Source organism: Tinamus guttatus, unplaced genomic scaffold (assembly GCF_059628265.1).
Source record: "Tinamus guttatus ecotype Peru unplaced genomic scaffold, ASM5962826v1 Tinamus_guttatus_pri_ptg000033l, whole genome shotgun sequence".
Taxonomy (NCBI): domain Eukaryota; kingdom Metazoa; phylum Chordata; class Aves; order Tinamiformes; family Tinamidae; genus Tinamus; species Tinamus guttatus.
Genome location: NW_028288567.1, coordinates 2600429 through 2626996, shown reverse-complemented (window position 1 = coordinate 2626996; position 26568 = coordinate 2600429). Strand labels below are relative to the sequence as shown.

The 26568-nt window shown below is 41.9% G+C and overlaps 1 protein-coding gene across 3 annotated transcripts in view; it reads right to left on the bottom strand.

The window, feature by feature from the left end:
- KCNK2 (potassium two pore domain channel subfamily K member 2) overlaps window positions 1-26568 on the bottom strand; it is a 92619-nt gene that overhangs the window by 51000 nt on the left and 15051 nt on the right. The window contains exons 1-3 of one of the 3 annotated variants that reach the window (XM_088532081.1): window positions 25400-25499; window positions 12950-13260; window positions 356-473 (exon numbers count right to left, since the gene is read on the bottom strand). In XM_088532081.1, the coding sequence (XP_088388207.1) occupies window positions 356-473; window positions 12950-13260; window positions 25400-25451 (481 nt within the window). In that variant the 5' untranslated portion in view covers window positions 25452-25499. Of the gene's footprint in view, window positions 1-355; window positions 474-12949; window positions 13261-15099; window positions 15210-25399; window positions 25500-26568 lie in introns of those variants that run through there. The other 2 variants (XM_088532097.1, XM_088532089.1) reach the window with 2 other exon arrangements.

Here is a 26568-nt window from a genome sequence, read left to right as displayed (position 1 = left end):
TTATTACAGAATTGAATGAATATACATCTCAGTCAGGTTTTAATGCACATGTGCTTTAAATCATGCCCTATTTAACATTCATGATTACACAGCTGATGAATTTCTCCTCATAAAATATTTCCACAGCCTCTTATAATCACCTCAGAGAAATCTGCAGCAATGTTTTCCTCCTACGGAAGAACTGTTAGTGCAGCTAGGGAATCTTAAAGGCAATTTTCATTTCTGTCTCTGCAACTACAGAGTAGCTTTAAACCAGTAAATTTGGAAAAATTACCATTAACAAATATATGCACACATTTTAAATCAAAAGACTTTCAGCTCATAAACTATAAAAAGATAATAGACTGTGTCTTACCTATGGTGGTAATAACAGTGCCAGCAAAGAAGAAGGAACTTCCCAAGTCCCAGTGACTGATCTGAGTAGATGTGTTTCCTAAAGGTATGATTCCTGCGTTTATTGCTTCCACTACTTGCTGCAAGTTCAAAAAGACTTTTGTCAATATTCATGAAGCAACTATTAAAATATACATTACACAGTAAATAGATTAAGTCACTTATTAAATTCAAGCAATAAAATGGAAAAGAATCAGCTTTGACCTACTCAAGTTTTATTATTCAGTCAGGCTAGAATTCAACCTTCAGAATATACCCTAAACACATAGGACTAGTTCAGCAAGCTGTAGAGCTATAAACTCCAGATCAAATCAGAACGCACAATGTATTGTTAGTCTAACAAACACATCTTAGTTGGATGACAAAACTATTTTTAATGTTGCAACTATTTTGTTGAGGAGAAATGTACATTAGACAAAGATTTAAAATTACAGTTTCCCAGAATATTGCTCACGTTAGCTGTCCTTGAGTTAGACAAGCATATGTACTTTCTAAAACAAAGTCATGTTAAAATTCCAGGAAAAAGTGTTCACGCATTATTTTGGATCAAATGATCTCAAATCAATTGAAACATTTTTTGGAGAGCAGGAAGGTCAATAATTAAAGATTCTGAATTACATCTATGGTCATGAATTTTCACAATTTTAATAACAAATTCAGAGTGAACACCAAACATACGCATATAAGAGTACCTCTAAGAGACTACAAAATTATATATTCTGTAGTTCTTGAATTTTTCAATTCTATGTAATATAATGAGCACACATTTGTGACATTTTTATTTTTGAAAATAAAATTTCAGAAAATTTCCTATTTCACTTGTATCACTGCAAATTACTATGACAAGTCTATACCTGTGTAGTTATCTCTGTTGCACATACATACCAGCATTTGAATTAACTGCTGCTACTCAAGCAAAGAGTATACTTTTAAACCTGCAATAAATACTTTAAGGAAGGTAAATCATAATTTCATTCTGAATCTTTAAAGCACAAGTTATTTCATAATCATTGTAATGATAATTAATGTTTAAGAAAAGAACCAAGAAGAAGCAATACTGCAAATGCTAAAATGAACATTTTAACTCATAGCTTTCTGCTTGGCAAAGTTGTCCAGCAATTGATTAGGCACATAAAGACACTCAGCAATAGGGCAGCCCAGAAGGGTTTTCTGCATGGGCAGTCTGTGTCAGAGCAATGGTGTTTCACAAGAGCAGTGATTTTGGTAATTACAAAATATGGTGTTAATTTGAAAATGAAACAATCCTGGTTTCCAAACAGTGTTGATCTGGGTAGAAATTACAAAACAAAAAAAGCAATGCTGAAAAAAATGAGCCATCAATTCTTCCTGATTAGGTCTTAAGTGCACCATTTTCAGTTTGCCATTTTCAAAGCTCAGATGCACAAAGTAGCCATTTTAAAGTCCACAGCTGCATCTCTGCAGCCACAGAGGTCTTTACTGCTGCACTTAAACCATTTACAACACCCAGAGTCATCAAGATAAAGCCAGCTTGGGCATCCTTACGGAGATTTTACATTGTTCTATGTTCTATACCTTTAACTGCTTTAATTTTCACTCGTTTGAAAATACTGATCAAATATCTGAAATTTCCATTCCTACTGGAAAAGGAGGAGGGCAAGGGAAGGGGAAGAGAGCTTAACTTGGCTTTTGTTTTCTTTTTTAAAAAAACACTTTTTTCTGCATTTGTATATTCTGTGCCACTTGTGCCATATTTGTATATTCTTGTAACAGGGAATACAAGCTCACTCAGCTGTGAGTACAGCTGGGCTGACAAACACAACCATGTGCATCACTGTAGGAAGGGACCCATCAGACTAAGCAGCATGTGAAAATCCCCCCTTGTCTTAATTTTATCTTTTCCATACTTCAGATACTCCTTTGATTTGTAAAACAGTATGCTGCATTACAAAGTGTACTGAAGGCATTTTGAACATTGTTTCCCTTCAATGGACTAAGAATTTTCCTCAGAAGTTCTTGTACCTGCAAATGGGAACATGCTCCCTCGTAAGAACACCTATGGCAAAGCACTGGATCAATATAATTTTATGGGACCATTCATGTTTTATTATAGTTTATTCCACTGCATGAATGCACTATACAGAGCAACGTATCTGCTTAAGCAGTCTAAAGATCAATTTTTATAAGGATCCAGATGTAAAACGTTTTCAGAGGTGTAAAACGTTTTCAGAGATGTATATCAACCACTGCAAATTTTTCAAGCCATGCTACTTCAATGTCTTTGATATGAAGGATGTGTTAACCTAAGCTGTTCAGACACCCATTACAGCTCTGTATTCCACAACTACAGTATGCTGTAACTTCAGAAGAAACACACAACTTCACCCAAATCTGCCATGTTAGGTCAGAACAACCAAAACGCAGCAGATGGCTATGAAAGACAATTTGCTAATTTGCTATTATTATTCCTCTGATAGTAACCAAGAGCTAATTAGGAATAGAATATATACCAGGGCAAGCATGAAAGCGATGCCTCCTCTTTGCAAACCCTCCTAGTGTCTGACAATGACAGTTCTAGGGAATTTCTGAGTGGGAGGCTGCATCTGCATCATGGTGTTAATCTTGTTTTTGGTGGATCATTTTACCACGAATTGTCAAATTGCTTTTCACACAATAAGAGAGAGGTTCCAAAATGTGAAGTAATCCACTCAATATTTTGCAATGGATGGGCAGTCTTAACAAGCCTCCCTGTACACCCACTCATATTATGGGACACAATTCCATCTGCGGCAATGAGTTCTCCGATTTATTTGGGGATTGTATGAAAATGCACTTCTTTTCTAGCTTTTCAGGCTCTTTATAATTTTATAAAGTCCTTTTCTTATGAGAAACTTTTGAATAGTCATGTTCTCCAAGATTTTCAGGATCCCACCAGCTGTCTCATTTGCAGACTAAGTCTTATTTAATAAATATTTATCTATTTAAGTAAATCTATTGCATATTGTATATGAACAATTCCTTATTGCCAGTATTTCCTGTTGACCTTGTTTGTACCTTTAACTGGCTTCAATACATTTTTATTTTAAACACAGCTTTAATCATAAATGGCCGCCTTCATCATTTGGTTATTAAGCTTCCAAGCACACCATGCTTTCTCCTGCGTCCTGCCATGCTTTAGTGGAGCTGTCCTTAGCACCAGCAAAGCTACTGCATTATATTCCTTCCAATTCTTCTGCAACTCTCCCCTACCACCATGGCCAACAGGCCTGAAAGTGGTACGGTTGTGGCACAGTGAAATCAGTAATGCTATGTTGTAAAATCTCTGAAAGAGGCCTGGGGATTTTGCAGGGGTAGCTGTGTTTTAAAAGTCTTTAGATGAAAGGTCGTCTTTTTTTTTTCGAGTTTGGTCAGTGCTTATAATCACATCCTCATCTACGTCTATTCCTAAGCATAATAATAGAACAAAATAATACACAATTCCTACCGCAGGCACAGTTCAGTGCACTAATTTCAGGGCAGTAACTCCTTCTTGACCACAACCACTGCACAAAAGTGCCTCAAATATTGGCACTTCCAATTAACATTTCCTCAGCTTGTAATAAACCCTGGGAATAAACACAATTCACTGAGGGCCAGGATGTCACCGTCAGTGTTTAAACAGCGTGATATTCATTGTCAGTGCTTAGTTCAATTCAATTTTATCTGTCACTTTATTTCTCAGTTTTCAGTCTTTTTTCTTAAATAATGCTTTACTATCAGAACAAATACAACCATTTAATTTGTCACAAGTTCAGCATGACCCTTTTTCCTTTCTTTGTAATCTTTTTCTGGTGTCTGAGCCCTTTGGCAGATCCTAACTTGTATAAAAAACACTGAAAATGCTTTTAATCCTGAAAGTTAGTATCACAAGAACTCTGTGTAATCTGTACATTTATTATCACTGAGTCACCTGTTAGCCTACAAATGCTTCATATAATTTTAATATGGAAAATATCTTGATTTTCTGAAACTTGTTTTACAGTAAGAAAGATGAGTTATAGTCTTTGTGACAATTTCTTTTTCTTACCTATAGTTAAAACCAGATTCAGCATCACAGAACCCATCAGCATTAAAATAGGGATGACAGTGATTTCAGTTCTTACACTGTCTAGAACATTTCACCGCTTGTTTTATCTTCTGCATGTGTATCTCCCTGCTGGGTGTTTGGTAATTAGATGACTGAGGACTGAGCAGAGTAGGGGTCACCCATCTGAGATGCCAAAAATATGCAGAATATTTTGGAAATATATGGAAAATATCTAGAAATATGGAGAGGTTTATAAGCCAAAAAAAGGTATCTTCTGGTGGTCAAACGCTGCGTTATACAGAGCAGCAGAACTGAGCATGGGTTGAACTAGTCGTTCTCCTTCTCCTCACCTTGCTCCACATCAGGCTCTGAGTTATTTGCTTTTGAACCTTGTTGTCACTTTGCTTTTATGAGACGACGTAACACAAGTTTTCATTCCTCTCAGCCTTTCTATCCAAAGATTAAAATAGAATCATTTTAAATTATGCATCTGGTAAAATATAGAACGTGTCTTCTTCTGTTACCTGGCCTGCCAGGAGTTAGCTCCTCTTTCCTGGCAACACACTAACAAGTGATGCTGAGAAGTCAGATATGCCTCAAGTTTGGGGAAGCTCAGTACTAGCCCGGATTTTTTCCCTCGCTCTTCTGTTGCCGCTGTGCACAGGAGCACTCTCCTTCCACCTCCACGTGCAATGATATGTCCCTTACTGCGCAGCCACTGCGCGCCTCCTGCCCTTCTTCTTCAGCTTTGGTTTACAAGGAATGAAATCCTAGCTCTTTGTCCAAGGCACGCTGGGAAGCTTTTAACACTAAAGCAAACTGCTCTCAAGCCTCCAATAGCCCAGGCTTTTGAAACACTGTTGAAAGAGACTGCAATGATGTTTGCATTATAGCACTGTGAATCTACCCATTTCTGCTTAGTTTGGGTCACATATGACTGTGATCTGCACTGGAAACTAGTAGCCATTATGTTGAAGGGCTCTTTTCACCCTATGTTCATAATCTGCTCGAGCAAGTATATAGAAACATATTAAAATGTATTTATATTTCTAAATATGCACTACAAACAGGCTACACCCATACATTTTATGTGTGTATGTATAGATACATATGTACACATATTTAGGGAAGGAGCTCTTTCTTGGCTTCTTGAAACCTAAGGCAGTAAAAATTATTCAGACAGCTGCTCAAGGAGCTTGACTTACTAATGGTTTCTAACTACTGCACTATCAAAACCAAAAGTTGTCCATCAGATACACCAAGCTAGATGGTTCTAGGTCTTACAGGAGGGTTAATCTGAACTAAATATATCCTGCAAGATCTCAAACACTAGGAGCAGTGGAAAGAGTTAGCGTCCACACTGCCTGGACACAGAGTGGCAATGATGGTTACAGGATATATTTCTTATTCTTCCAAAAAATTCGTATTTCCTGTATGCTCCTGAAGAGTAAAGAGTGTGTGCTTGAGAAACTCCTTTTGGTTTAACTGCCATGAAAAAAACAGCTGCAGGAAAGAGAGCTCTCATCACCCAGTGCACAGTGAAGGGAATGGTCCCGGGTGAGAGGGAGGGTCACAACCAAGTCCTTCCTCCAACACCAGGCAGAGCCCAAACGGACAGATCTGGCTGTAGGAGAACAGCAGGAAATGGAGCAACCCAAAGCAAGAAATACACACCCAAACCAGGGGCTTCAGCAGCCCCCCTGGGTTTTGGAAAGTGAACAGAAGGTTATCTCTGTGGAGGACAGGGTAGGTTTATGATCAAGGCCTTTTAGAAAGGTCTTCTATTTAATAAATATTCCTGTACCATGTTACAGTGTTATGATCAGGGGATATAGGCAGAATTTAGGAGCACACAAAATACTAGGATGAATACTATACTTTCAGAAGAAACAAGTAGAAAAGGGATCTTATTGTATAAGTTAGTACTATCTATATGCTTACAGATAAGAACATATAAACTCAAACTTTAATACACAGACACCTTACTAAGGATAGACACACGCACAGGATCACAACCCAAACTACAGCTCCTGCACTTCACATTTTAACCACTTCAAGCACCACTCACTTCATGTGGTTCCCAGGCAGCTCTACTACTGGTATTTGCAATTCCTTAATGTTGCATTTCTAAAATGTTGCAGCATGGCTTTGAATGCTAAAAATCTGATGCAATGGCTTTCTGGATCTCCAGATAAATAAATAAAATACAATAAAATACAAAGTATCAATTTCTTTTATGGTGATCTGACAATCTTTTCACAGCTTTAAGGCTTGTGAAGCATAAACACCTGCTGTTTACAGGCTAGGATCCAGATAAGCATGGGATGCTTTCTATTTGGTTTTGAGGAGGCTGGAAGGAAGTGCAAAAAAAAAATGCCTAACAACATCTAGGGTCAAAATTGGTGCATGTCGAAATCCTTTTAAAGATTCCCTGCTCAGAGGATCTGTAGACTGCAGCTCATATGGCTGAGAATGTACCTAATTGTTGTGATTCAAAGAATAAGTTAATTCTGATCTGATCTACGTTTAATAAGCTTAGCTAATGAATTTCACATTTGTATAAATAAATTTCAGATTTGTCTCAACCTGGACAAAACCTCTGCTTCAGTCTGTGATTTATTATCTCCACAAACAATACATTAAGCTCAAAAAGCTTCCAATCTCTGGAAGAGTAAAAAAGGATTCACACTTCTTTATTTTAACAGTTTCCTGCATAATCGGAGATGTTTCAGCTCAAACTGCTTACTTGGCTAAAATAAAACAATGTATTTCTGAGGATGCAGCAAAATTATTTTCTTGGCACTAAGACACGTATTGCAAAGATCTTGTAAAAAAGACGTAAGATCAAATTGTTGCAGAGGTGCAGCATAATGTATAAAATATATTCTCACTCCTTCTAAATATAGAAAGTCAAATTAAAGTCAAATATTTCAAACAAGAAATTAATCATGTAAGAAGTCATAATGGCACTCTGGAGCAGTAAGTTTGATGAAAGAACTGTCATTCCCATGTCATCCATAACTGTGTCAGGCTTTCCTCAGGAGACGAAGAGAAAACAAATTCCAGGCTCATTCACAGTCTAAGAGATGAATGGACAGAGGAGGGAAAAGGCACCCGATACACATGTAAGGTGAGAGCAGGCATGGAACGTGGCTCTGAGGACCCAGCACTGCCGCTCTTCTCACGTGAGCCACAAAGCCCAAGCAGCACCCAAGGAGACCAACTGGTGGGATCAACATCCATTTGGCTAATCCTGGTGATTCATGAATTATTTATTTATTTTAATGTAAGCACATATTTTGCAGGCATTCAGTTTTTCAGAATACTCAGAATCACATACTTGGAAAAGGTTTAAAAATCTTAAAAAGAAATTTACAGAGTCCTTCGTTGCTGAGGCAGCTGGGTGCAGCAACCTGAAAACTCATTTACATTTCAAAATGAAGGTTTTGTAAGACAAAAGCTACCACAAACAGCACTTTGAAGACGTTAAAAGCTCATGCTGTTTATTCTGATATTATTTTTCCCATTTGCTAGGCTTTTCAGGATAAACGCATTTGTAAGATGTTTGTGCTAAAAGAACCAGAAACGAGAGATGTATTGTTATTAAGTTGCAGCTTATCTTTCCTTTCAGTGTCTTTATTAGGCTTCAGATTCTACGCACTAAAATAACAAGAATAACTCACACCAGCTTGCTCAGGCACTCTAGATACTTTAAAGAATTAAGAAAAGATTCTCCTATTTCCAACATTTTATCGTGATACATTAAATTACTTTCTTCTTAAGGATTAAAGGCATTTTTTTTAAAAAAAATTGGTTTATTAAGGTCAACATTAAAATAGATAACTGCTGAGCCATGTCTAATTAGGTGATGTTTAAATAAAAAGTTCTTCTTTTAATCAGTTTTCTGTTTGGCGGGGGAGCAAACACTTGTCCGTCATAATCAAATTTTGCCTCATTCAGATATCACAAAATACACAGCTCCCAGCACATCCTTAACTTCTAAGAAGAATGAGTTCTGTGGGGGAAACTCATTTTCATCCTACAGAGGGAATGTGACATAATAAATAATAATGACGATTTTACCCAGTTGTTGGGCATAATATCCAGTCAGGCTCACCTGTTCCCAGAAACAAACCCTAAATCTCAAGGTGCGTCATGAACTCAGCAAGTACATACACTGGCTGTGAATAAGGACATACATGTAACGTGCACATCAGCAATGTATCCCAAGCCTCCTAATATTTGCTACCAGGCACAGGTGCATAAATAGAGGAGACTTTCCTAGGTACTTTGCAATACCTTTGTGCATCTGAGTTTGGAAATAGTCTCCAACATCTTCAAATGTTAAGCAGTAAGTTAACATGGACATGGAACAGTCACACACCAAAAATTAACTAGAACTAGATTGAAATAATTAGAGACACAAGTTCTCTAATTAGAGATTTTTTTCATTCGATAATACTTGCTGGATGTGGGTGTATAGCTAGATTAATCCCAGGTTTCTACCAGCTTCTGCCAACAAAAAGCTCAGCAGTGAGGAAAACAACTGTTCAATGGGAGAGGTAAAGAATCCCTAGTGTAAATGAGGATCTAGTTTATATAATTTTTCTCATACATGTAAGACCCACACTGAACTACACTTACTCTTTCAGTCTGTCATCTGGCAATTTCTTAGTGCTTCACAGCAGGGCCTAGTTGAGAGCAAGCGGAGAGGGAAACCAAAAACGGTCTACAAGAAACTGCCAAGAGTTCTTCTTTTAATCACATCCCCTTACCTTCACACCCTGGCCTATTCAGCCTCCACCACACCACTGCTTTCTCATCTGTTAATAAAAATGAGATCATTTTTAGATCTTCCAACTGAAACTTTAAAAATCAGAGTTTAACAGGCATGGCTTGCTGGTCTGTTGTATCCTCACCAGACTCTCCAAGGTAGTATTTACATGATGATGAGTTTTCCTCCTGGGAATTTTACTTAGTTACAGCACCCTTATTGCTGTGCACTGCCAGCCTCAGCATTGCTGTGGACAGCACACAGTCAACCAGTTAGTAGAGCTGTTAATATTAGCTTCAGGCTACTGTAAAAGGAGTTAAAATTGCCCTAAAAATGGCTATTTGGGTGTACAGATAGCATGTGCATGACTTGTGCACATTTTAGGTAGAGGACTAAACAGAAGTGCTCATGAAATATCGAAAATTGATGTATCTGTTATTAGATCTAAGGGTCACACATGCTGTTGTTCATTCCAGACATATTTTATCATTAAAAAAAAAGTGGTTTGCACTGAAAGAGATGTGTAGCACTGAACCATGGAAGTCCTAGGTGGAGCGGGTCATGAGAGACAGATCTCTCTGTCAACACATGGGCAATGTTGCCCGAAGTTATAGGGAAAACCCACGTCCCTTCTCTGAGGCAGCTGAGGCTACTTGGCTGCCCATCAGCAGGGTGCTCTATTTCATTAACTATGGATGTTTTCTATACTGCATGGCATCTCTTCATTGCCTCATGTTTCTCACATACATAAAACATATGAAATTTATATATAAAAGTGCAATACATTCGCCTCTGAGTGCACCTAGAGGAGCCACATGTTCACGTGGCCACTTGCAAACACATGGTTTAAGGAATTCAAAAGTCAAACACATATATCTGTGTGCTGTCAAGTTGGCAGAAGAATATATAGTCATGTCAGGAAGGTTTTGGGTTATTGATGAGAGAAAAGAAGGATGGAGAAGAAAATTCCCACATGTGCATTTATAGCAGCTGACAACTTTGTACATTGTAACTAGCCCTGTGGCAGAGGGAAGATTTTGGCAAAGAGAATGTAAACTATATGACCTCCATGGGCTACTGAATTGGACGTTCATTTCACTTTTATAACTTTTTTAAAGTTGAATTTCTACTTTCAAAATAGTCTTTCTGATTTGCTCACCTGACTAAGCCCTCACACACTGCACAGTCCGTTAACAGCCTGGGATGCTCCAGACTGTTGCAGAGCAAAGGTTAGACGGCCTTTAAAATCAGAAACCATGAAGACTGGAAGTGTCTTGCACTGTGACAACTAGCAAAAGCCAGAGCCAAACCAACTTCTGAATTCCCAGAACCTTAGTTCAAAAGGAAAAGTTTATAATGAATTTCATTATAATTTGTCTCAAGGTAAGTACCTGATTACAGAGGACATTGCAGCCTGCAAGCTCTGTAATTTTCTTCACACACACTAATCATTCCAGCTTCCTAGTACTCAAGTACGTGCTGATTTTCAGCTTTATATATTTCAGCAATTTTAAAAATATCATTTACTTTTTTCCTCACACACAGTACTTGTTTCTATTCATACAGACATTCAATCAAAACTGAAGAAAAAATGGATTATATTGCACTAACAGTCAGATATAAGTCCAAAGAGACAAAATGTCCCCCAATACTTTAGCTTCTGAGAAAAACGTTAAGTAGAGAAGAAATACGAGCTAGCTGTTCTGGCAGTAACGTAGACTTGGAAACACAGATTCCAGAGTCTGCTTTATTACGGATTTCTCCTTCTACTTTGGGCCAGTCGCTTAATTCTACATCTTTAAACAACCTGATGTCATGCACTGTAACTTAGATAGAAGGAAGTGCACTTGTAGCACTTAGCCTCCCTAGGCGTCCCTTCTCCATTCATGAGGGAGGATACAGCATCTCCCAACCTTCATGAAGTGCTTCGCACTGTATTGAGGCACTGCAGAGATGTGGGATGGGACAAGGAGAAATTCAGTTTTTCACTTATCCTGGCAGCAAGCACAGCGAGTTCTTCCCACAACTGTCATGTCACCCTCTGTGCTTTATAAACCCCTCATCCTTCTGGCCATGCTGAGGGAGCTGGTGAGGAAGAGAACTAGTCCTGAGGTGGGAGCACTGCTAATTGCACTGAAACTGTCACTTCTTTTACACAGACCATCAAATGGGCATTGAATGCTGATGAAGTGTTTTTTTTTTATTGCCAATCTGTGCTTCTGGGTAGGGAACCATAAACGCTAAAACATCTAAGCACTCCAGAGCAAATTTCAACTGTTTCTGCCTTAAGGACCATTTCATAGAAGATGTAAGATAATATTGCTTCAATAATTCTATTTTGATATTCATAAGTTCAGGATCTCACCTAAAACTTTTATGTGGTGAAATTTATACTAGATACAAGAGGCCGTTTTAATCAGAATGCATGTATGTATTTCCTTGAAAGTCTGTCTCACATTCTGTCCATAAAACCACTGAAACATTTATTATATGGCATCAGAACAGTTCATAGCAGCAACATTTTCTCACACAGGACACATGGAGATAGGAACTGCCTAGCTGTCATTTAATGGTTGCCACTTTCAGAACATTTATTAGGAAAAAAAAATCCAAAAGCTGTAAGAAATGTCCCTGTTTTGCCTTTAAAAATTCAGAAGTAATGTGCCATAAAGATAACTTCGCAAATCAAAGCTCTGCAGCAAAAAATGTAACGAAGTAAGTGTTGTTCTCCAATGCCACACTCGACGAAAGGTAGGTCTACACAGGTAAAACCATCCTCTAGACACCCGTCCAGATCAGCTATTAAAAAGCACCTTGAGAAACTCTGCTGCAAGTGGCTGCTCTTCGGGGGCTGCCTTCCACGGGAGCCTGGATGCTCCCTGCTCTCCTCCTTCCCACCCCAGCTCAGCGGACCCAGGTGGCTCCAGCGCTCCCTTTAAGGAAGGGACTGATCCTTGCCCACTCTTGGCTGTTCCTTCCACCTCCCTTTTCATGGTTTGCTCCCTAGAACTGACCTTGCCACTCACTGAAGGGTCCCTGGATAGCCCTAAGAGTACGGGGACATAAGATTTAAGTCTGAGAGGCCCTCATAAGGCTCTGGATCCAGTCCTGCAGATAAATATTTCCCATGATTCTGGGAGGGATGCTCCGCAAAAATGAAGTCACAGGAGCACACTGATTCACGGGAGCTTGGGGATGTGCCTTTGAGACGTGGGGAACTGAAATACTAAGCTCACAAAACTGTAAGTGCACAGTACTTTCCTGTACTTAAAATCAATAGAAAGAGACATACAGCTGGAAGGAAAGCTGGCTCGATACAATCACTGTACACTAGACCTCCTTTAAGGTAAGGGACAGTGTATTTTCTTCTTCAGAATTAGGCTTTTCAAATATCGACAGGCCTAGTAAGGCACAATCAATATATCTGTTCCTTTGTGAACTATTAATTATCTATAATGCTGATGAATAATCATTTAATTAGCATAATGGGAGGTTTCAATGAAAAGCCCGTCTATTGAGTGTTCTGGACCTAAAAATAGCAATAGCTTTTCAACCCTGAGGCTCCGTATGAATATGCGACGGCTCAGCTTCTGGTCTTAAGGTAACACTGCCCGGGTTGGCCAACACAGAGCCGTGCTAACACAGTCCCGTCCCCTTTGTCACAGCAGCATTTGCCACATGTAACTCGGTCCTTTATAGCGTGGTGGCCTTAAAGGGTGGGTTTTTGCGTGGATTACCTGAATGAGCTCATCGAGCTCCGTGGCGTTCACGCAGGAGTGCTGCGACACGAACGTCTGCTTCTGAATCACGATGGTGGTTCTCTGCGAGGTCTCGTGAGGCTGCTCCAGGGCTTTAAACACGGTTGCTCCAATTATCAAATACACGACTACCACCAGGAAAATGGTCGAGACTGTCTTCCATTTCATAACATTTATGGCCGAATCACTCTCCTCCCGTGAAGAAAGCACGGTAGGCTTGGTAGAAAACGACAATCTTGGTTTGGAGTTCTGAGTAGCCGATTTGGGATCCAGCAAGTCAGGTGCCGCCACTAATAAAACGGAAAAGGAAAGTTAATTTTCACAGTGCTGGTCTATGTCTTCAGCTGAACTTTCTTCTTGACAGAAGATTAAAGAAAAGCTGTTACTTCAAATGAGAACTCTTAAATAGTCAAGCCTTTCACATATATCTCATGCTGTGTTACAACAAATCTGCTCTTCTGTGTAGTATGACCCATTTCGCATATATACATACGTGCCTATATGTGCACACACACAAACACTTGTAACATGTGTAGAATTAATTTCTCTGCTTACACTCTACCGTTTCAGGAGCGCAGGACTTCCCTCCACACTGTTGCATTCCTTTGAATTAGTATAAGGTGGCGTTTTGCCGCAGAGATTCTTTACATCCCCTGCTGTCTTAAGCCCTGCTAAGCAGCTTTCCCGATGTATTTCACCTCAGTATTACCCAAGGAGCCGAGAAAAAAAAAAAAAAACAAAACAGTCTTTCCCCCTCCCACCTATTTTGCATCCCATACTCTGGAAAATGTTCCCTTAGAACAGTTACATGATCACTTCCAAATTCCCCATGCACAACCATAAAAACATACCTAGTTCATCATACCAGTCGCAAAGTATTTATGGCATATTGATTAAACCTTTCAGAAAATACCAGTAAAATATATCTGTATTTACTGGAAATGTCACCTGTTTGTTAAAGCATGTATTCATATTTACAGTGGCAAAGCCCCACAGGGTTAGGAAAAGAGAGGCTGAGTGTGCTACCAAGTATCTCAATAACTCATGTGATTACCAGCAACTACATGAGTACTAAAAAAAAAAAAAGCCACCACATGAAGTGCAGGTAGAGGTCTCCTAGGGGAAGATGGCCACAGCAGTGACTGTACAAGCTATATTTAAATTGTTTTGAATCACGAGAATATTCTGAATGGTCACAACACGGCTCTCAGCTGTTGGTGGGGAAAGCCCACATCTAAATGTAGTTGAAATTCCCCCCCGGATCACGGGCATCAGGACATGTCCCCAGGCGCTGGTGGCATTTCCACCTGGCACAGCCACCTCCTGGGCACCTGCTGGCCCCAATCCGGAGCTGCAGGAGACAGCGTGGGGGAAAGGGAACAACCAAAAGGGGAGAGGGACCCGGCATCCCCATTCCGGAGGGCTGGACGCCCTGCACGTCCCACACACCCACCCCACAGGGGCCAGGCACCCCACACACCCCACACGTCTCACACGCAGGCTCCGCGTTCCCTGCTTGCACCTCAGGCGCTGGACGTCGCACACCCCGCTCAACATCACGCGTGAGGGCTGAGCGCCCCACACGTCCCACACACACACCACTCGCCCCTGGCTCACCCCCGAGCGTGGGGCACCCCACGTCTCACACACTCACACCTGAGCGTGGGGGCCCCCACACCTCTCACACACGGGGCACCCCACACGTCTCCCACGCCGACACCTGGGCGCGGGGCACCCCACACGTCTCCCACGGCCACACCTGGGCGCGCTGCCCCCCCGCGGCTCCCACGCGGCGGGGCGGGGGCTCCTTCCCCCCGGCACCCGCCGAGCCCCTCAGGGCGATGGCGGCGGCGCGAGGGCCCCTCCGAGGGCGCCGCCCGCCGGCCCGCGCGAGCAGCGCCGGCCCCGCCGCGCCGAACAAAGGGGCGCGCAGCGCGCACGGGATCCGCGCAGCGCGCACGGCTCCGCGCAGCGCGCACGGGCTCCGCGCACGGGCTCCGCGCACGGCTCCGCGGTGCCGGCGGGGCGGGATGCCGGGCGGGCGCGGCGGCGCGGGGAGGCGCGGAGCGGCGCGGGGGAGCGCGGAGCATGCAGCATGCAGCAAGGCGCGCCATTGTGCTCGTACTCACTTCTTATTTACCGGCCCGGTGCCCTCTCGTCGCTGCACGGGCAGGCATTTTGTTCAGGGCTGGGGTGGAGGATACACTTTGACCAGGTTTACAAGGAAAAAACTAAAAAAAAAAAATATATCCAGCAAGGCAGCGCGGGCGAGGCTGGCGGATGGCGCGGGAGCAGCGGAGGCAGCGGCAGGGGCTGGCGGCGCCGATGCCGCGGGCTCCCCCCGGCCCCGGGCCGTGCGAGGTGCCTCACATGGCGCATCGCGCATCGCACATCGCCGCGCGGCTGCGTGTCAGCGCGTGTCCGCGCGCGTGTCCGTGCGCCCGCGCCCGCCCCGCCGCGCGCGGAGCAGCGCGGGGCCCGCGGTGCCTTTTGTGGGGCGGCAGCGCCGCCGGGCTCGCCCCCCCTCCCCGCCCCGCCGGGGGGGCCGCGGCGCGCCCCGCGCCCGGCAGATGCGCGCGGGGGCGGCGGGGCAAAAAATAAAAAAAAAATAAAAATAAAAAAGGGGAGGGGGAAGGAAAAAACAAGGGGGAAAAAAAAAAGAAAGAAAATGGGGGGTGCGCAGAGCTACCTGCGGAGGGGAAGGTCTCGCCGGGAGGCAGCAGCGCGCAGGGAGGCGGCCGGCGAGGCGGGACCTGCGCGCGCCCCGCGGCCCCGAGCGACGCTCCTCGCCGGAGCCTCCCGGGCAACTTTTGAACGGGCCGAGACGTCTCCGAGGCGCGCGGGGACCCCGGCGCCAAACCCGGCGCGTCCCCCCCAGCTGCCGCCTGCGTTTAACCCGGCTGCTCCGAATCCGGAGGGGTCTTTTATTTGTTTGTTTGTTTGTTTGTTTTGTGCGAGGAGTTAACTAGGAGTTAACTAGGTGGGATGCAGGAGTCAGGGATGGCAGCCGTGCTCCTATCATGCAGAGTGCCACTGCTCTGCCTCCTCCCATGTGAGTCTGATGGATACCTCAGAAATGCTGCTCAAGCTGTGGTCTCCCCCACTAAGAAGCCTGAAATTGTTTCTGTTATTCCTGCCACGGGCTGAATCCTCGGTTTCCTGGCCATCTATCACACGTGACGGGATCCATGGGTCGGTTGTTCACACTGAGGCGCTTAACATCTACAGTCACCTAAAAGACGGACAAGAGTTTACCTGCAGAATCCAAACGCTGTTTCTGCCACTCTCTAAAAAGTCTCAGCAAACACATTAAAAATTAATCATCCTAATAAATGGGCATCAGTCACAAGGATTTAAAACCAGAGGCTCTATCTGTAAAATAGCCCAAGTCAGTCATTCCTTGGATGTTCAACGGGCTGTAGTCATGCTCAAATCAGCAACGCTATCAGCAAACGCTTTCAGAATCGCTTATTTTAACACTTCTCCGTATGGATGTGACATAAAACAAATGAGCGCGATGCCGCGTTCCTGCGGACTCCCATCCCAGCCCCATCCATCACGCCGGTGCCCTCTCGCACGGCAGCCAGGCCCCCCTGCTACGAGCAGGCCCTGTCCGGCCTCGTGTGAGCTCGGCCCTGTCCGGCCTCGTCGCCACGGACCCCACAGCAGTTGTTGAGTAACCAGAGACGCTGGGCCCCGTCCAGCAGATCCTTTTGCGAGTTGCCTTCTAGTCACAACGCGCAGCTTCCTCGACGCAGGCCCTATCCTCAGGCGGCGACGGAAAACGCCGGGCCCGCTGCGGTGGCGCCGCGCGCGGCTGCCTTGCCCAGGCGCTGGCGCCCTGCGATACTTGGTAACGATTCGCAAGCCCGGAATGTTTTATACATAAAAAACACCGACTTTCTCCCCCAAAAGGTTTGTTACTCATAAGCCCATGTAAACAGACTGCTCCTATGTCATGGAAAAGAAGCACTTCGCACAATTTCTTCCAATATCCTATGGGAAAAATGAGCATGACGTCTTTCTTCCATGCTGAGCTGTGTCTGTATAAGCTGTTGTGGAAAATAGTACTACATGCCTTTCTTTAGCAATCTAAATATTTGGAGTATCGTTTTGTTTTTTCTTGGGCAGAGGAATTATTATTAAATGCTGAAAAAGGGTCAGGTTTATTGCCTTCAATGAGAAATCATTGGGAAGCCTTCCCGTAGCTTCCCGTAGCTTCAGCAGGGATGGATCTGGCCCTGCATTTAAGAGTCCCATCAGGCAGGTAGGGTCCCTTTTGGGCAATGGAAGAGGTCTACTGCAGCGGTGACTGCGCTGATTCCCTTACTCTTATGAGCTAAAAAGCTCTTGATGTGACATTAATTATCTCCTGGTTTAGCTGGTATATATCTTTTAAAAGATTGACTTGATTTTTCTGCCTATTGTGGTCACAGACACTGTGTACTTAAAATGGATTTGAGCAATGCATCTCACTTTTAGCACAGATATTCCAGATAGGATATTTTAATGATAGCCATCTTGAAATCCAGTGAGGAAAACCACATTTCTTTCTGCGGTGTACAACAAAAACTATTGTGTATAGCTGCTCGTATTTTCTTGGGGCCTTATATAGCACCAGCATTTATTCCATGGAGTCATGCCCTCCAATATTTTTATTGTAATGTACACCGCACATTGTTTGAATATTGTGTGTGGCCATTTTGCCCTCAAATTTGGAACTGTCACTTGAACAGTTTGAAGTGCCAGGACTGTAACAGTCCTGAACTTTACTAAACAAACACCCTCAAATGCAGCTTATCGCTGACAAAACATACCACCAACCAACATGGATAGGATTAAGTAATAGGAGGGGTTACCGCACAGAGCTTCGACTTTCCAAGCAAATGGGCTTGCTGCTGAGCCAAAGGGAATCTTTGGGAACAAGCCAACAAACAAAAATCCTAATTGCTTCTAATAAGACAAAAAATAAATGCATACAGGTATGTATACTAACAAAAGAGAGAAAATTTCACAACGTACAGTACTGCCAAATGCTGTCTAAAAATGTACTGGCATTAGTTTGGGATGGCCACAGACAGGGGCTGCTGGAAGCTGCTCAGCTCTTTGAACTGTGACAAGTAGGCCCGGCAGAGAGAGCCCGGCATGCAGCGTGCAGGGGAAGAAGTCAAAGTTGCGCGACAAACATAGCGATCACATATTCGTGCCCCTAACAGCTGTAGATGATCTAAACATAGATTTGATATCACAGGAGGACACTTGCAAGGAAAAGGTTGTTCCAGAAAAGAACTGCCCTGGAAAGACTACTTGGAAAAGACCGATGTAGAAAAATATCTTTATGTGTCGCTAACACTTCCTTTCCTCTTTCCAGCTGCAGGAGCCATCCCCTCCCACAAAGGCCATGAGGAGCACTTTCTCGGTGACTGCACTAAGGTACTTGCTCAGCCTCCCCACCACTTCATGCAGTAAATTCTTTTCTCCCTCCTCCAGCTACATAATAGGAGGTACAACAGGATGCAGCATCCTTTATTCTTACTAAGTTGCACTGATTTCTACACTCTGATAGACAGGACTGCCAGTGAGAACAGTTGTCCCCTGCTTATTCCCAAAGCTGGGTTTCCTCCCAGAAATACCGCTCCCCAGGACTGCTGCACCCTGGAAAGGAAAGGTGGGCAACGAGTCAGCTCAGGATCAGGGTGTGCTTGGTCATGTGCGTAGTTATTTAGGTCCTATTTTCCCCCCTTCGATGCTGCAGGGGACTCCAGCACCCTTCTGCAGCCTACAGGAGGTCTGCGTTGGGCTTTGCTGAGGACACTCAAGCATACAAGTACCTCGTTGACTTCCGTGGACTATCCGCCCTCTTCAAACGTGCACGTATTTGAAGTGCCTCAGGGAACCGGAGCTTTTGATCAAACAAAGCACTGCTACAGGCTCCGGCCTCATTGTGGATGCACCGCCCTCCCTGTAAAGGTAATGACACTTCTGTGTGACATGAGAGCACACAACCTTTCAAACACGGCCTGGCTCTTCTCAAAACGGGCCAAATCATAGACCCTGTTAATGTGAAGGATAAACCTCCACTATAGTTAGGTTTCATTACTACATAGCTCAGCAGAAATACTACTATTTACTAAGTTAATTTTAAGGCCCATTTTACTTATTCAGCTAGACTTACAAATGACTCTCTTACTTCTTTGGAGACATTAAAAGACCTCTGTCACTTCTTCATGGATAATTATGGCATTAAGGCCATGCCATGTTACTGTATTCTGCCATTAAGCCATTAGTCACATCCTGCTATGGGAATTTGCACTAAATGAGAAGCTAATGGCATACAGCTCGCTTCTCCTTTGAGCACAGGAGGAGACAGACCATGCGCAGGAGCACCAGTGGCACTGAGGACCCAGCGCCGTTCGGGGCAGTCGTGCTCAAACTGCTCAGCCGTTCCAGTGCACATGGAATTTCCCAAGCCCACTCCCAGCCTGCCTGACCGGAAGGTCTTGGCCGGCCTCAAACTCCATACTCGTTAGGCGTCCTCATTCCCTTAACTCTTCCCCCTTCTCACACATACATACACAAACAAGAACGAACCTCGGGTAAGACTACTAATTACGCAGTAAGAGACTTCTTGAACTACTAATGCAGCCATCAGTCTCCAGCACTTAAAAACATATGTGATCATTCTAATTGACATTTTAAAATGAGTAAAACATTGTGTGGTACAAATTTTATAGGTATTAATGAGTTTTACCTCATTAGAAAGCTATTACACCTACCCTGAATGTCTGTTTTACAGTGTAATAAATTATTTGTTCAGCAGAAAAGCCATTGTTTCTCACTTCATCAATTCATAAAAAAAATGTTTATATGTGCCCATCTATTTTCATACAGCACAGTTGTCAGTTTTAATTAGGCTGTAATTCTTTCCATCACTAGCAATTCTTATCTATTTATCCACGTGCGGCAAGTGGGAAGTTGTTTTAGAATCCATAAAGTATTCACTCTTGTAATTAATATTGCGAATGTGTATTTTTCTTTACTGGCTTGCAAATCTCCCGGTGGGCTTCCTGCCTGCCTGTGCCATGCTACCAAATCTAATGGGATTTATTTGTCACATGTTCTGCCACTGTTTTTTTTGTATTTGCTTTCACAAATCTGTTATGCTTGGACAGATTCAGAAGCGACAATTATAACTAAATTTTCAATGCCATTCTCATTAATGATTAATGGGAATTGCCATATGTCACCTTTATTATGGATTACTTATGCACAGGAAAAACTTACTACTACTCTGAATTAGTGATCTCCTCAAGGGAAAGCTTGTGTTGCTCTGGGATGATGACAAAATATTTTACCATTGCTGTTTTGTAATTTATTTTTCATTTTTGCTAATTATGGTCTCTGTTCAAAATAGGAGACTTGACCATGGGAATATTTAGATTTTCTATCTGGCTGTCCACACCCGTTCGTACAAATCATGCAACTGTCCTCGTACACTTTCGTGGCACTACTGGGTAACTTATGCTGTGGAAACCTAATGTCTGTATTCTCTCTGCAGACTGGAAAAGCATGGAATACTCTGATACAGAAAAGAAATAGTATATAAGACAACACACATTAGACCTAGCAAGAGAATAGCCCAAATTCCTGTTAACTCTAAAGGTAGTTTTCCTTGAGTAAGGCAGCAAGCACTTTTAAACTATGCCTTGAAGAGCTCAGAATTTGTTCTTTGTATTTGTATGGCAGCGCATGCACATTTTTTTTGGCACTCTGGAAATAACTGCAACAGACTTATGGCACAACAATCTGTAAATAAAATAAAATACAGACAGAAGACACTGGAAATCACCTGAAATAGTATGAGTGCTTTTCTTGCATAGTAATCCACAAATACAATTTAGAAGAGAAAAGAAGCCCCAAACAAATGTAAGAGAAGAGAAAATAGTCCAAGCAGTATTAGAAAAGTATCATGCAGAGATAATAAAACAACTTGCTAGCAGAAATAAAGAGCACAAATGAAAAAAAAAATGAAAAAGAACATTCAGTACCATCTATGTTTTTAAAAGCACTAGATCTATTCCACAAAGCAGTAGCCATAAGAGAAAGTAAAATGAAATACATGAATTATTTTCAAATATACAAAAGAGATTTGTTTTTTGTCAGTCTGTGAGTGCTCTGCTGGAAAAGATACTGTATATTTTTATGGAAAGACAGATTTGGTAGTCATTTTTTTTTAATTTGATAGCTTGTTCTAAGTTAGCACAGACCTCTTATTTTATCTCTTTTCAATTATTTTGCCATTTTCTCTTCCCCTCATGCCATGTACAGAGCTCACAGATCACACTCTGAAACTAGGCTGTGCAAAAGAATAACTCCCAGATTCCCATTTAGGCACCTAAACTGAGGTAAGTGAGGTAACTGAAGAAGTAATAAATATATTAAATATATGAAAAGTCTGGCTCCAAGAATCAGAGTGTTGCAGCTGGCCAAGTACCTTCATGGATCTGCCAAACATCACCTGCCCTTTACAGTGACTGGATGTTCCTACTGCCCCAAAGATGCCACTGGCACGATGCAGGCCACAGCCTGGGTGAATGGAGCCAGAGAGATTGGAGAAGGTGCTTGGACAGCAAAAAGCATAAGTAAGTTGCTGTTACTCAGATACTCTCTGCATTGGCATTGTTTAAAACTTCCTTCCATCCTTGAACACATTTCTCTCAATTTTCTTGATAGCATAGACCTCCAAATTTTGGGTTTGGTTGTTGAATCTTGGGCTGGCACCTATGGCCAGACTACAGGTTTGTACACATCCTTTCAGGTTTATCATACTTGCAAATCTCTTTACATTTTTGCTAGAAATAAGGTATTTCAATTATGTAGTGCTACTGATACTAAACATGAAAAATATTCCCATGATTTTGTACAGCTTCATATTTTATTTTCAGTTGTGACAGTGAACATTCTAAATTGCTTTGAGGAAATGACTGGCCCATATTCTCCTCTTTGCATAGCAGATAAAAATATACTCCAAGTGTAAATATACTAGCGCCAAATGGATTTAGACTGTGCCTGCTGGGAAAGTTACTTGATACGACTCTTTCACATAAAACATAGTATTAATGCTATGGAATTTCCACAACATTTTAGCAACTTGGACATGAAAGATACTCTTTTTCTAAAATCCTCAACATCATAATATTTTTTAGAATCATTTGCCCCAAAAGATCGCTTATCCTACCACATAAATGGGAAATTAAGATTTTGCAATATCCTAGTGTTAAAGATACTCTTTCATAAAAACTATTTTGTTCTAAATTATTGTATACTGGCAAAAGATAGAACACAAATGTCCTACTGTTACAATATATTTAAACTTTCTTTAATATTTTTGTTAAAATAAAGGAGTATACCGATTTAAGAAGCACGATTGCCAAGAGAAGTTAATATAAGAACCATAAAGAAATCAATTCCTGAAATTATTGCTTTCCTAGCTTTTCATGTTCTCTCTCTTAACAACTTTATATATTAAGGAGATTACTACTCAAAAAATTTATGTAGGGCCTTATCGAGTAAGAACATCTCAATGCAAGAAATACAACAAAAGCAGCCTGCAAGGAAGCCTCAGGCTGAACAATTATACTATATTCACAGGGACACATTAGTAATTTTCTTCTTGATTTTAGAGGGATGATTTCTGCTATTCATAAAAATAAGCTATTTGGAAAGTCAGCTATGACCACAATATTGTGAATACTAGACTTCCGTAGGAAAAATATCTCTTACCCTAACTTATACTGTCACAGGGAGTAGGTTCTACATCCTGCCAGCAAATCTTAGGAAATGCATAGAAAACAAATACGAAGGATTTTGGATGTACCTATACAGCACAAAAAAAAGTCCTGCCCGAAGAGCCCCGTGGGAATTCTAAGCAATCCACTGCAGTCGTAAGTTTGTGCAGCACAACACAACAACGCTCTCAGGTCCCAAAGGTAGGATAGATACAGTCTTCTCAGCAAGGAAATTGAACTAGTTAGTCTGACCCCCAGCGCAGAAAATTAGCTCAAGTAGAGCATTTCAGTGGCATGTCTATGTTGCCTGTAGTTCTGGACCTACCTCTATCATCTCAGCCACTTTGGGCTTTTCTATGGCATTGTGCAGGACACAGACATGTCATCTGACCTGGGACAGAGGTGCCTACATGCAAAACAGAGATCCTGACAAAAAGTCTTTCTTAGATATCTTTTATGTGCCTCAGTTTTCTCCAGTGCATTGGTCTGTGATGGTGTCTGGTCACTTGGAAATATTAGTGAGTGGCATTTGTTGTTCTCGCTTACATATTTGTGCAAAATAATGCTTATGCTCTGATGTTATAATACCCTTAAATGATTGATTAGAAAGTTTAACCTCCCTTGCCATCATCAGGGAGAATTTTATTCAAAATAGGTAAATGATTTATTTACACCAGATGAGGTACTGAGCTTGTCATTATGCTTTGCCATCTTATTGAATAAAAAGTTTCTTCAGAGTCGGTGAGCTGTTGAGCTCACGCTGCAGCTATATGCCACAGAAGGGCATTCCAAAGGCATCTTAACAGAGCAGAAACTAAACTGTGGCCGGCAGCACACAAGAGGACTGGATTCCAGCAGGAGAACACCATGAAACTGTTCAGGGAATTCAATGCCTGCTAGCTGCATGGAAAAGAAAAATCACCTTGAAGCCTAACTAGAACGACGCTTTGCTATAACATGTTTTATAGTTTCAATTCTCACACCTCACTCCAGATACAGCCACTGATTCTTTCTTTTAATCTTATCATTTTATTAAATTAGATTCATTTTATTTATTTCTCAAAAGTTAGCCTTGAGCTAAGAAGGATTTCAGAATGGCCAACAAACCTTAAGCAGCCAGTTCCTCAGCATGTGACAAATCCTTCAGTGTATTATTCTTAATACCCAGGTACCCTAGGTTTCTCCTCTAGTTTGTAAGATTCAGTCTGGTGACTGAAAAAAATCACTCCCTCAGTAGAAGATGAAGCCCCACGATGAGTGGTAATCAGAACCTCCTCAGCAGGCATCATGGTAGGAAGGAGAGGGCATGAAATTCAAGGAAACCTCCTGGATTTAAGACAAGACCATAATCCAGCAGGCATGAGCAATTCTAGCACAATCCAAATCCTTCCCAATTAAAGATTCATGATGTGAGAAAAGGTGAGAGAGAGAAAAAAACATTTCTAGCTTAGTGATTATGTATTCACTTGGGCGAAGAAGACGTGAGCTCCAGTTCCTGCTCCAAGGACTGTTTATGCATTTTATCTAATGACAGCTTCAATGAAAAATCAAAGCACAGAGACCAACTACATCTGATCACTTCCATAGATATTTATCACTGATAGTCATGATCAGTCTCTGTCAGCAAAGACTACACTGACGCTACCTCCTTTTGAATTCTTTACCTAGTTTACTTGCTTGGCATGCAGGAAGACAAACCATCAAGGATGCTGCAACGCGCAGAAAATTCCTGCTAACTCAGTTCAAACAGAGTAATTAACAGAATTAATCAATTTCAACTGAATGAGATCAAAGAAATCTCCCATTAGTGGACTGTTTAGAATAACTCAAGGAAGATTAATTTATATCCCAGTGTTCTCTTGATCCCAAGAAGTTGTTGATGACAGAAAAGTAGAAAGAAATCTTTTCATTATCAGTCACTTTCATGATTACTTGAATACCCACTGTGTACAGAATACTCCACACATTCCTCTATTTTTAGACCGGAAAGCGACCTGTCAATAACCGCTGAAATACTTCAGTATTTAAAATGATGACTTATGGAAGAACATAAGATAGTTGCTGTGTAGAATATTTAACAAAAATGTTTTTTAATTGGGAGGTGTCATACCCAGTCATGTTTCTCTTAAAGTAACACTAAAGCCTTATTTCTCTTAAAGCCTTGTAAAATATTTATTGAGGAATTAGCAGCAGTTACTTGTACATTATAAACAGGTATGCATCTACGTTATCTACACCTACGTTAGCCACAAGCTCCAATTATTGCTATAATATTAAAAGCTTATATTATTATAACACCAGCAGTTTACAAATAATGAAATAAATAAATATTCCTAGATTAGTAATCTTGTACATACACTCCTAAACTGCAAACACAGATCAGAGCTGTCACTTAGCTGAACAGAAAAGTGATGCTGACCTGTGTGAATTTCTGACCTAAAGGAAAGGGCTGCATGTCTTATGGAAAATCTTCCCTAAGGCCCTTTACTACAGACCTACTGACATACAAGATGTTACAATAGTATAGTAAGCCCCTTTATGCTCCTTAGCTTCATATTTGCTTAATGCTACAAAATTTATAATGTCAAACTGTCTGCTGGCAGCTAGCCTGTTTGTGGAAAGAGCTGCATGGCAGGGTCACATGCAATAGAAGAGGACAAGGGTAGGTGACCCAGGCTGTCTTCCATCCGCATCCAGATCCAGATCCAGATCTCCTCTCGCTTACTGCACCCTGTTGCAATCCCACTGGTGATATATATATATATATATATAATATATATATGTAGATATATAAATTATTAGTGTAAACGAAATTAGCTTAGCTGAGCTTTGGTCATTACCTTCTGTGATTTTCTCTCTGTTCTTACAGTCTTCAGGCTCAGTTAACTCAAAGATTTGAGTCACCACAGTCTGCACTGAAGGGCCCATCTTAACTCACCTTTCGCATTAGCGGTAGATGTGGTCCCAAGTTAGAATCTGAGTATATATATGTGTGTGTGTGTGTGTATATACACATATATACACACACATATATATACACACACACGCATACATATATGCACACATAATATATAGCATAACCTTATGGGGGAAGTCAGTCACCCAAGAGAGGAATTCACAATCTCTTTCTAGCGACTGCCATGAACTAGCCACTAGGCAACGCTACAGAAAAAGAACGGTGCTAAAGCCTGTCCGTCTCTGGGATTTAAATCACTCAGGGGAGGATCTGTCCACACTGGATTCCAAATATTGTTTTGGCATACTTTATAAGATATTTGACAAGGACAGCACAAAAGAGAACGGAAAGGAGGAAAAGGAGAGAACAACGAGCTAAGAGGCACCATTCAATGTAACATGGTAGCTGAAGCATATATCCAGGAGACAAGAGAGATTTGTGGTTATATCTTCCATCTTCCTGTGAATACTTTAACCAGCAAGCAATTGGGTGGAGCATTCTTAATCCCCAAATTTTTAGCTGCTGAAGATTTAGGGAATAAAACTATTGGCACCCATGTCCCAACAAGCCAAATCTAAACACTTTTATTCATTTTTTACACACGCTTTATGCAGGCACATTCCCATCAACTTCAAAGGAAGCCTAAAAACTTGGAAGAATTCAGTTCTCACATCATCTATGGCTATGTCTCTATTTATGTTCCCTGGCATGCCTTGGCACGCTCCAGGGTCCTGCTGCACAGCTGGTTCACACCAGTGCCTGGCTGGAACAGGGCATGGCTCACGCTCACGCTGTGGGCTTCACCTTTCCTGTGCATGGGAACTGGCTCGAAGAGGCAGGGGGACAACAGATTG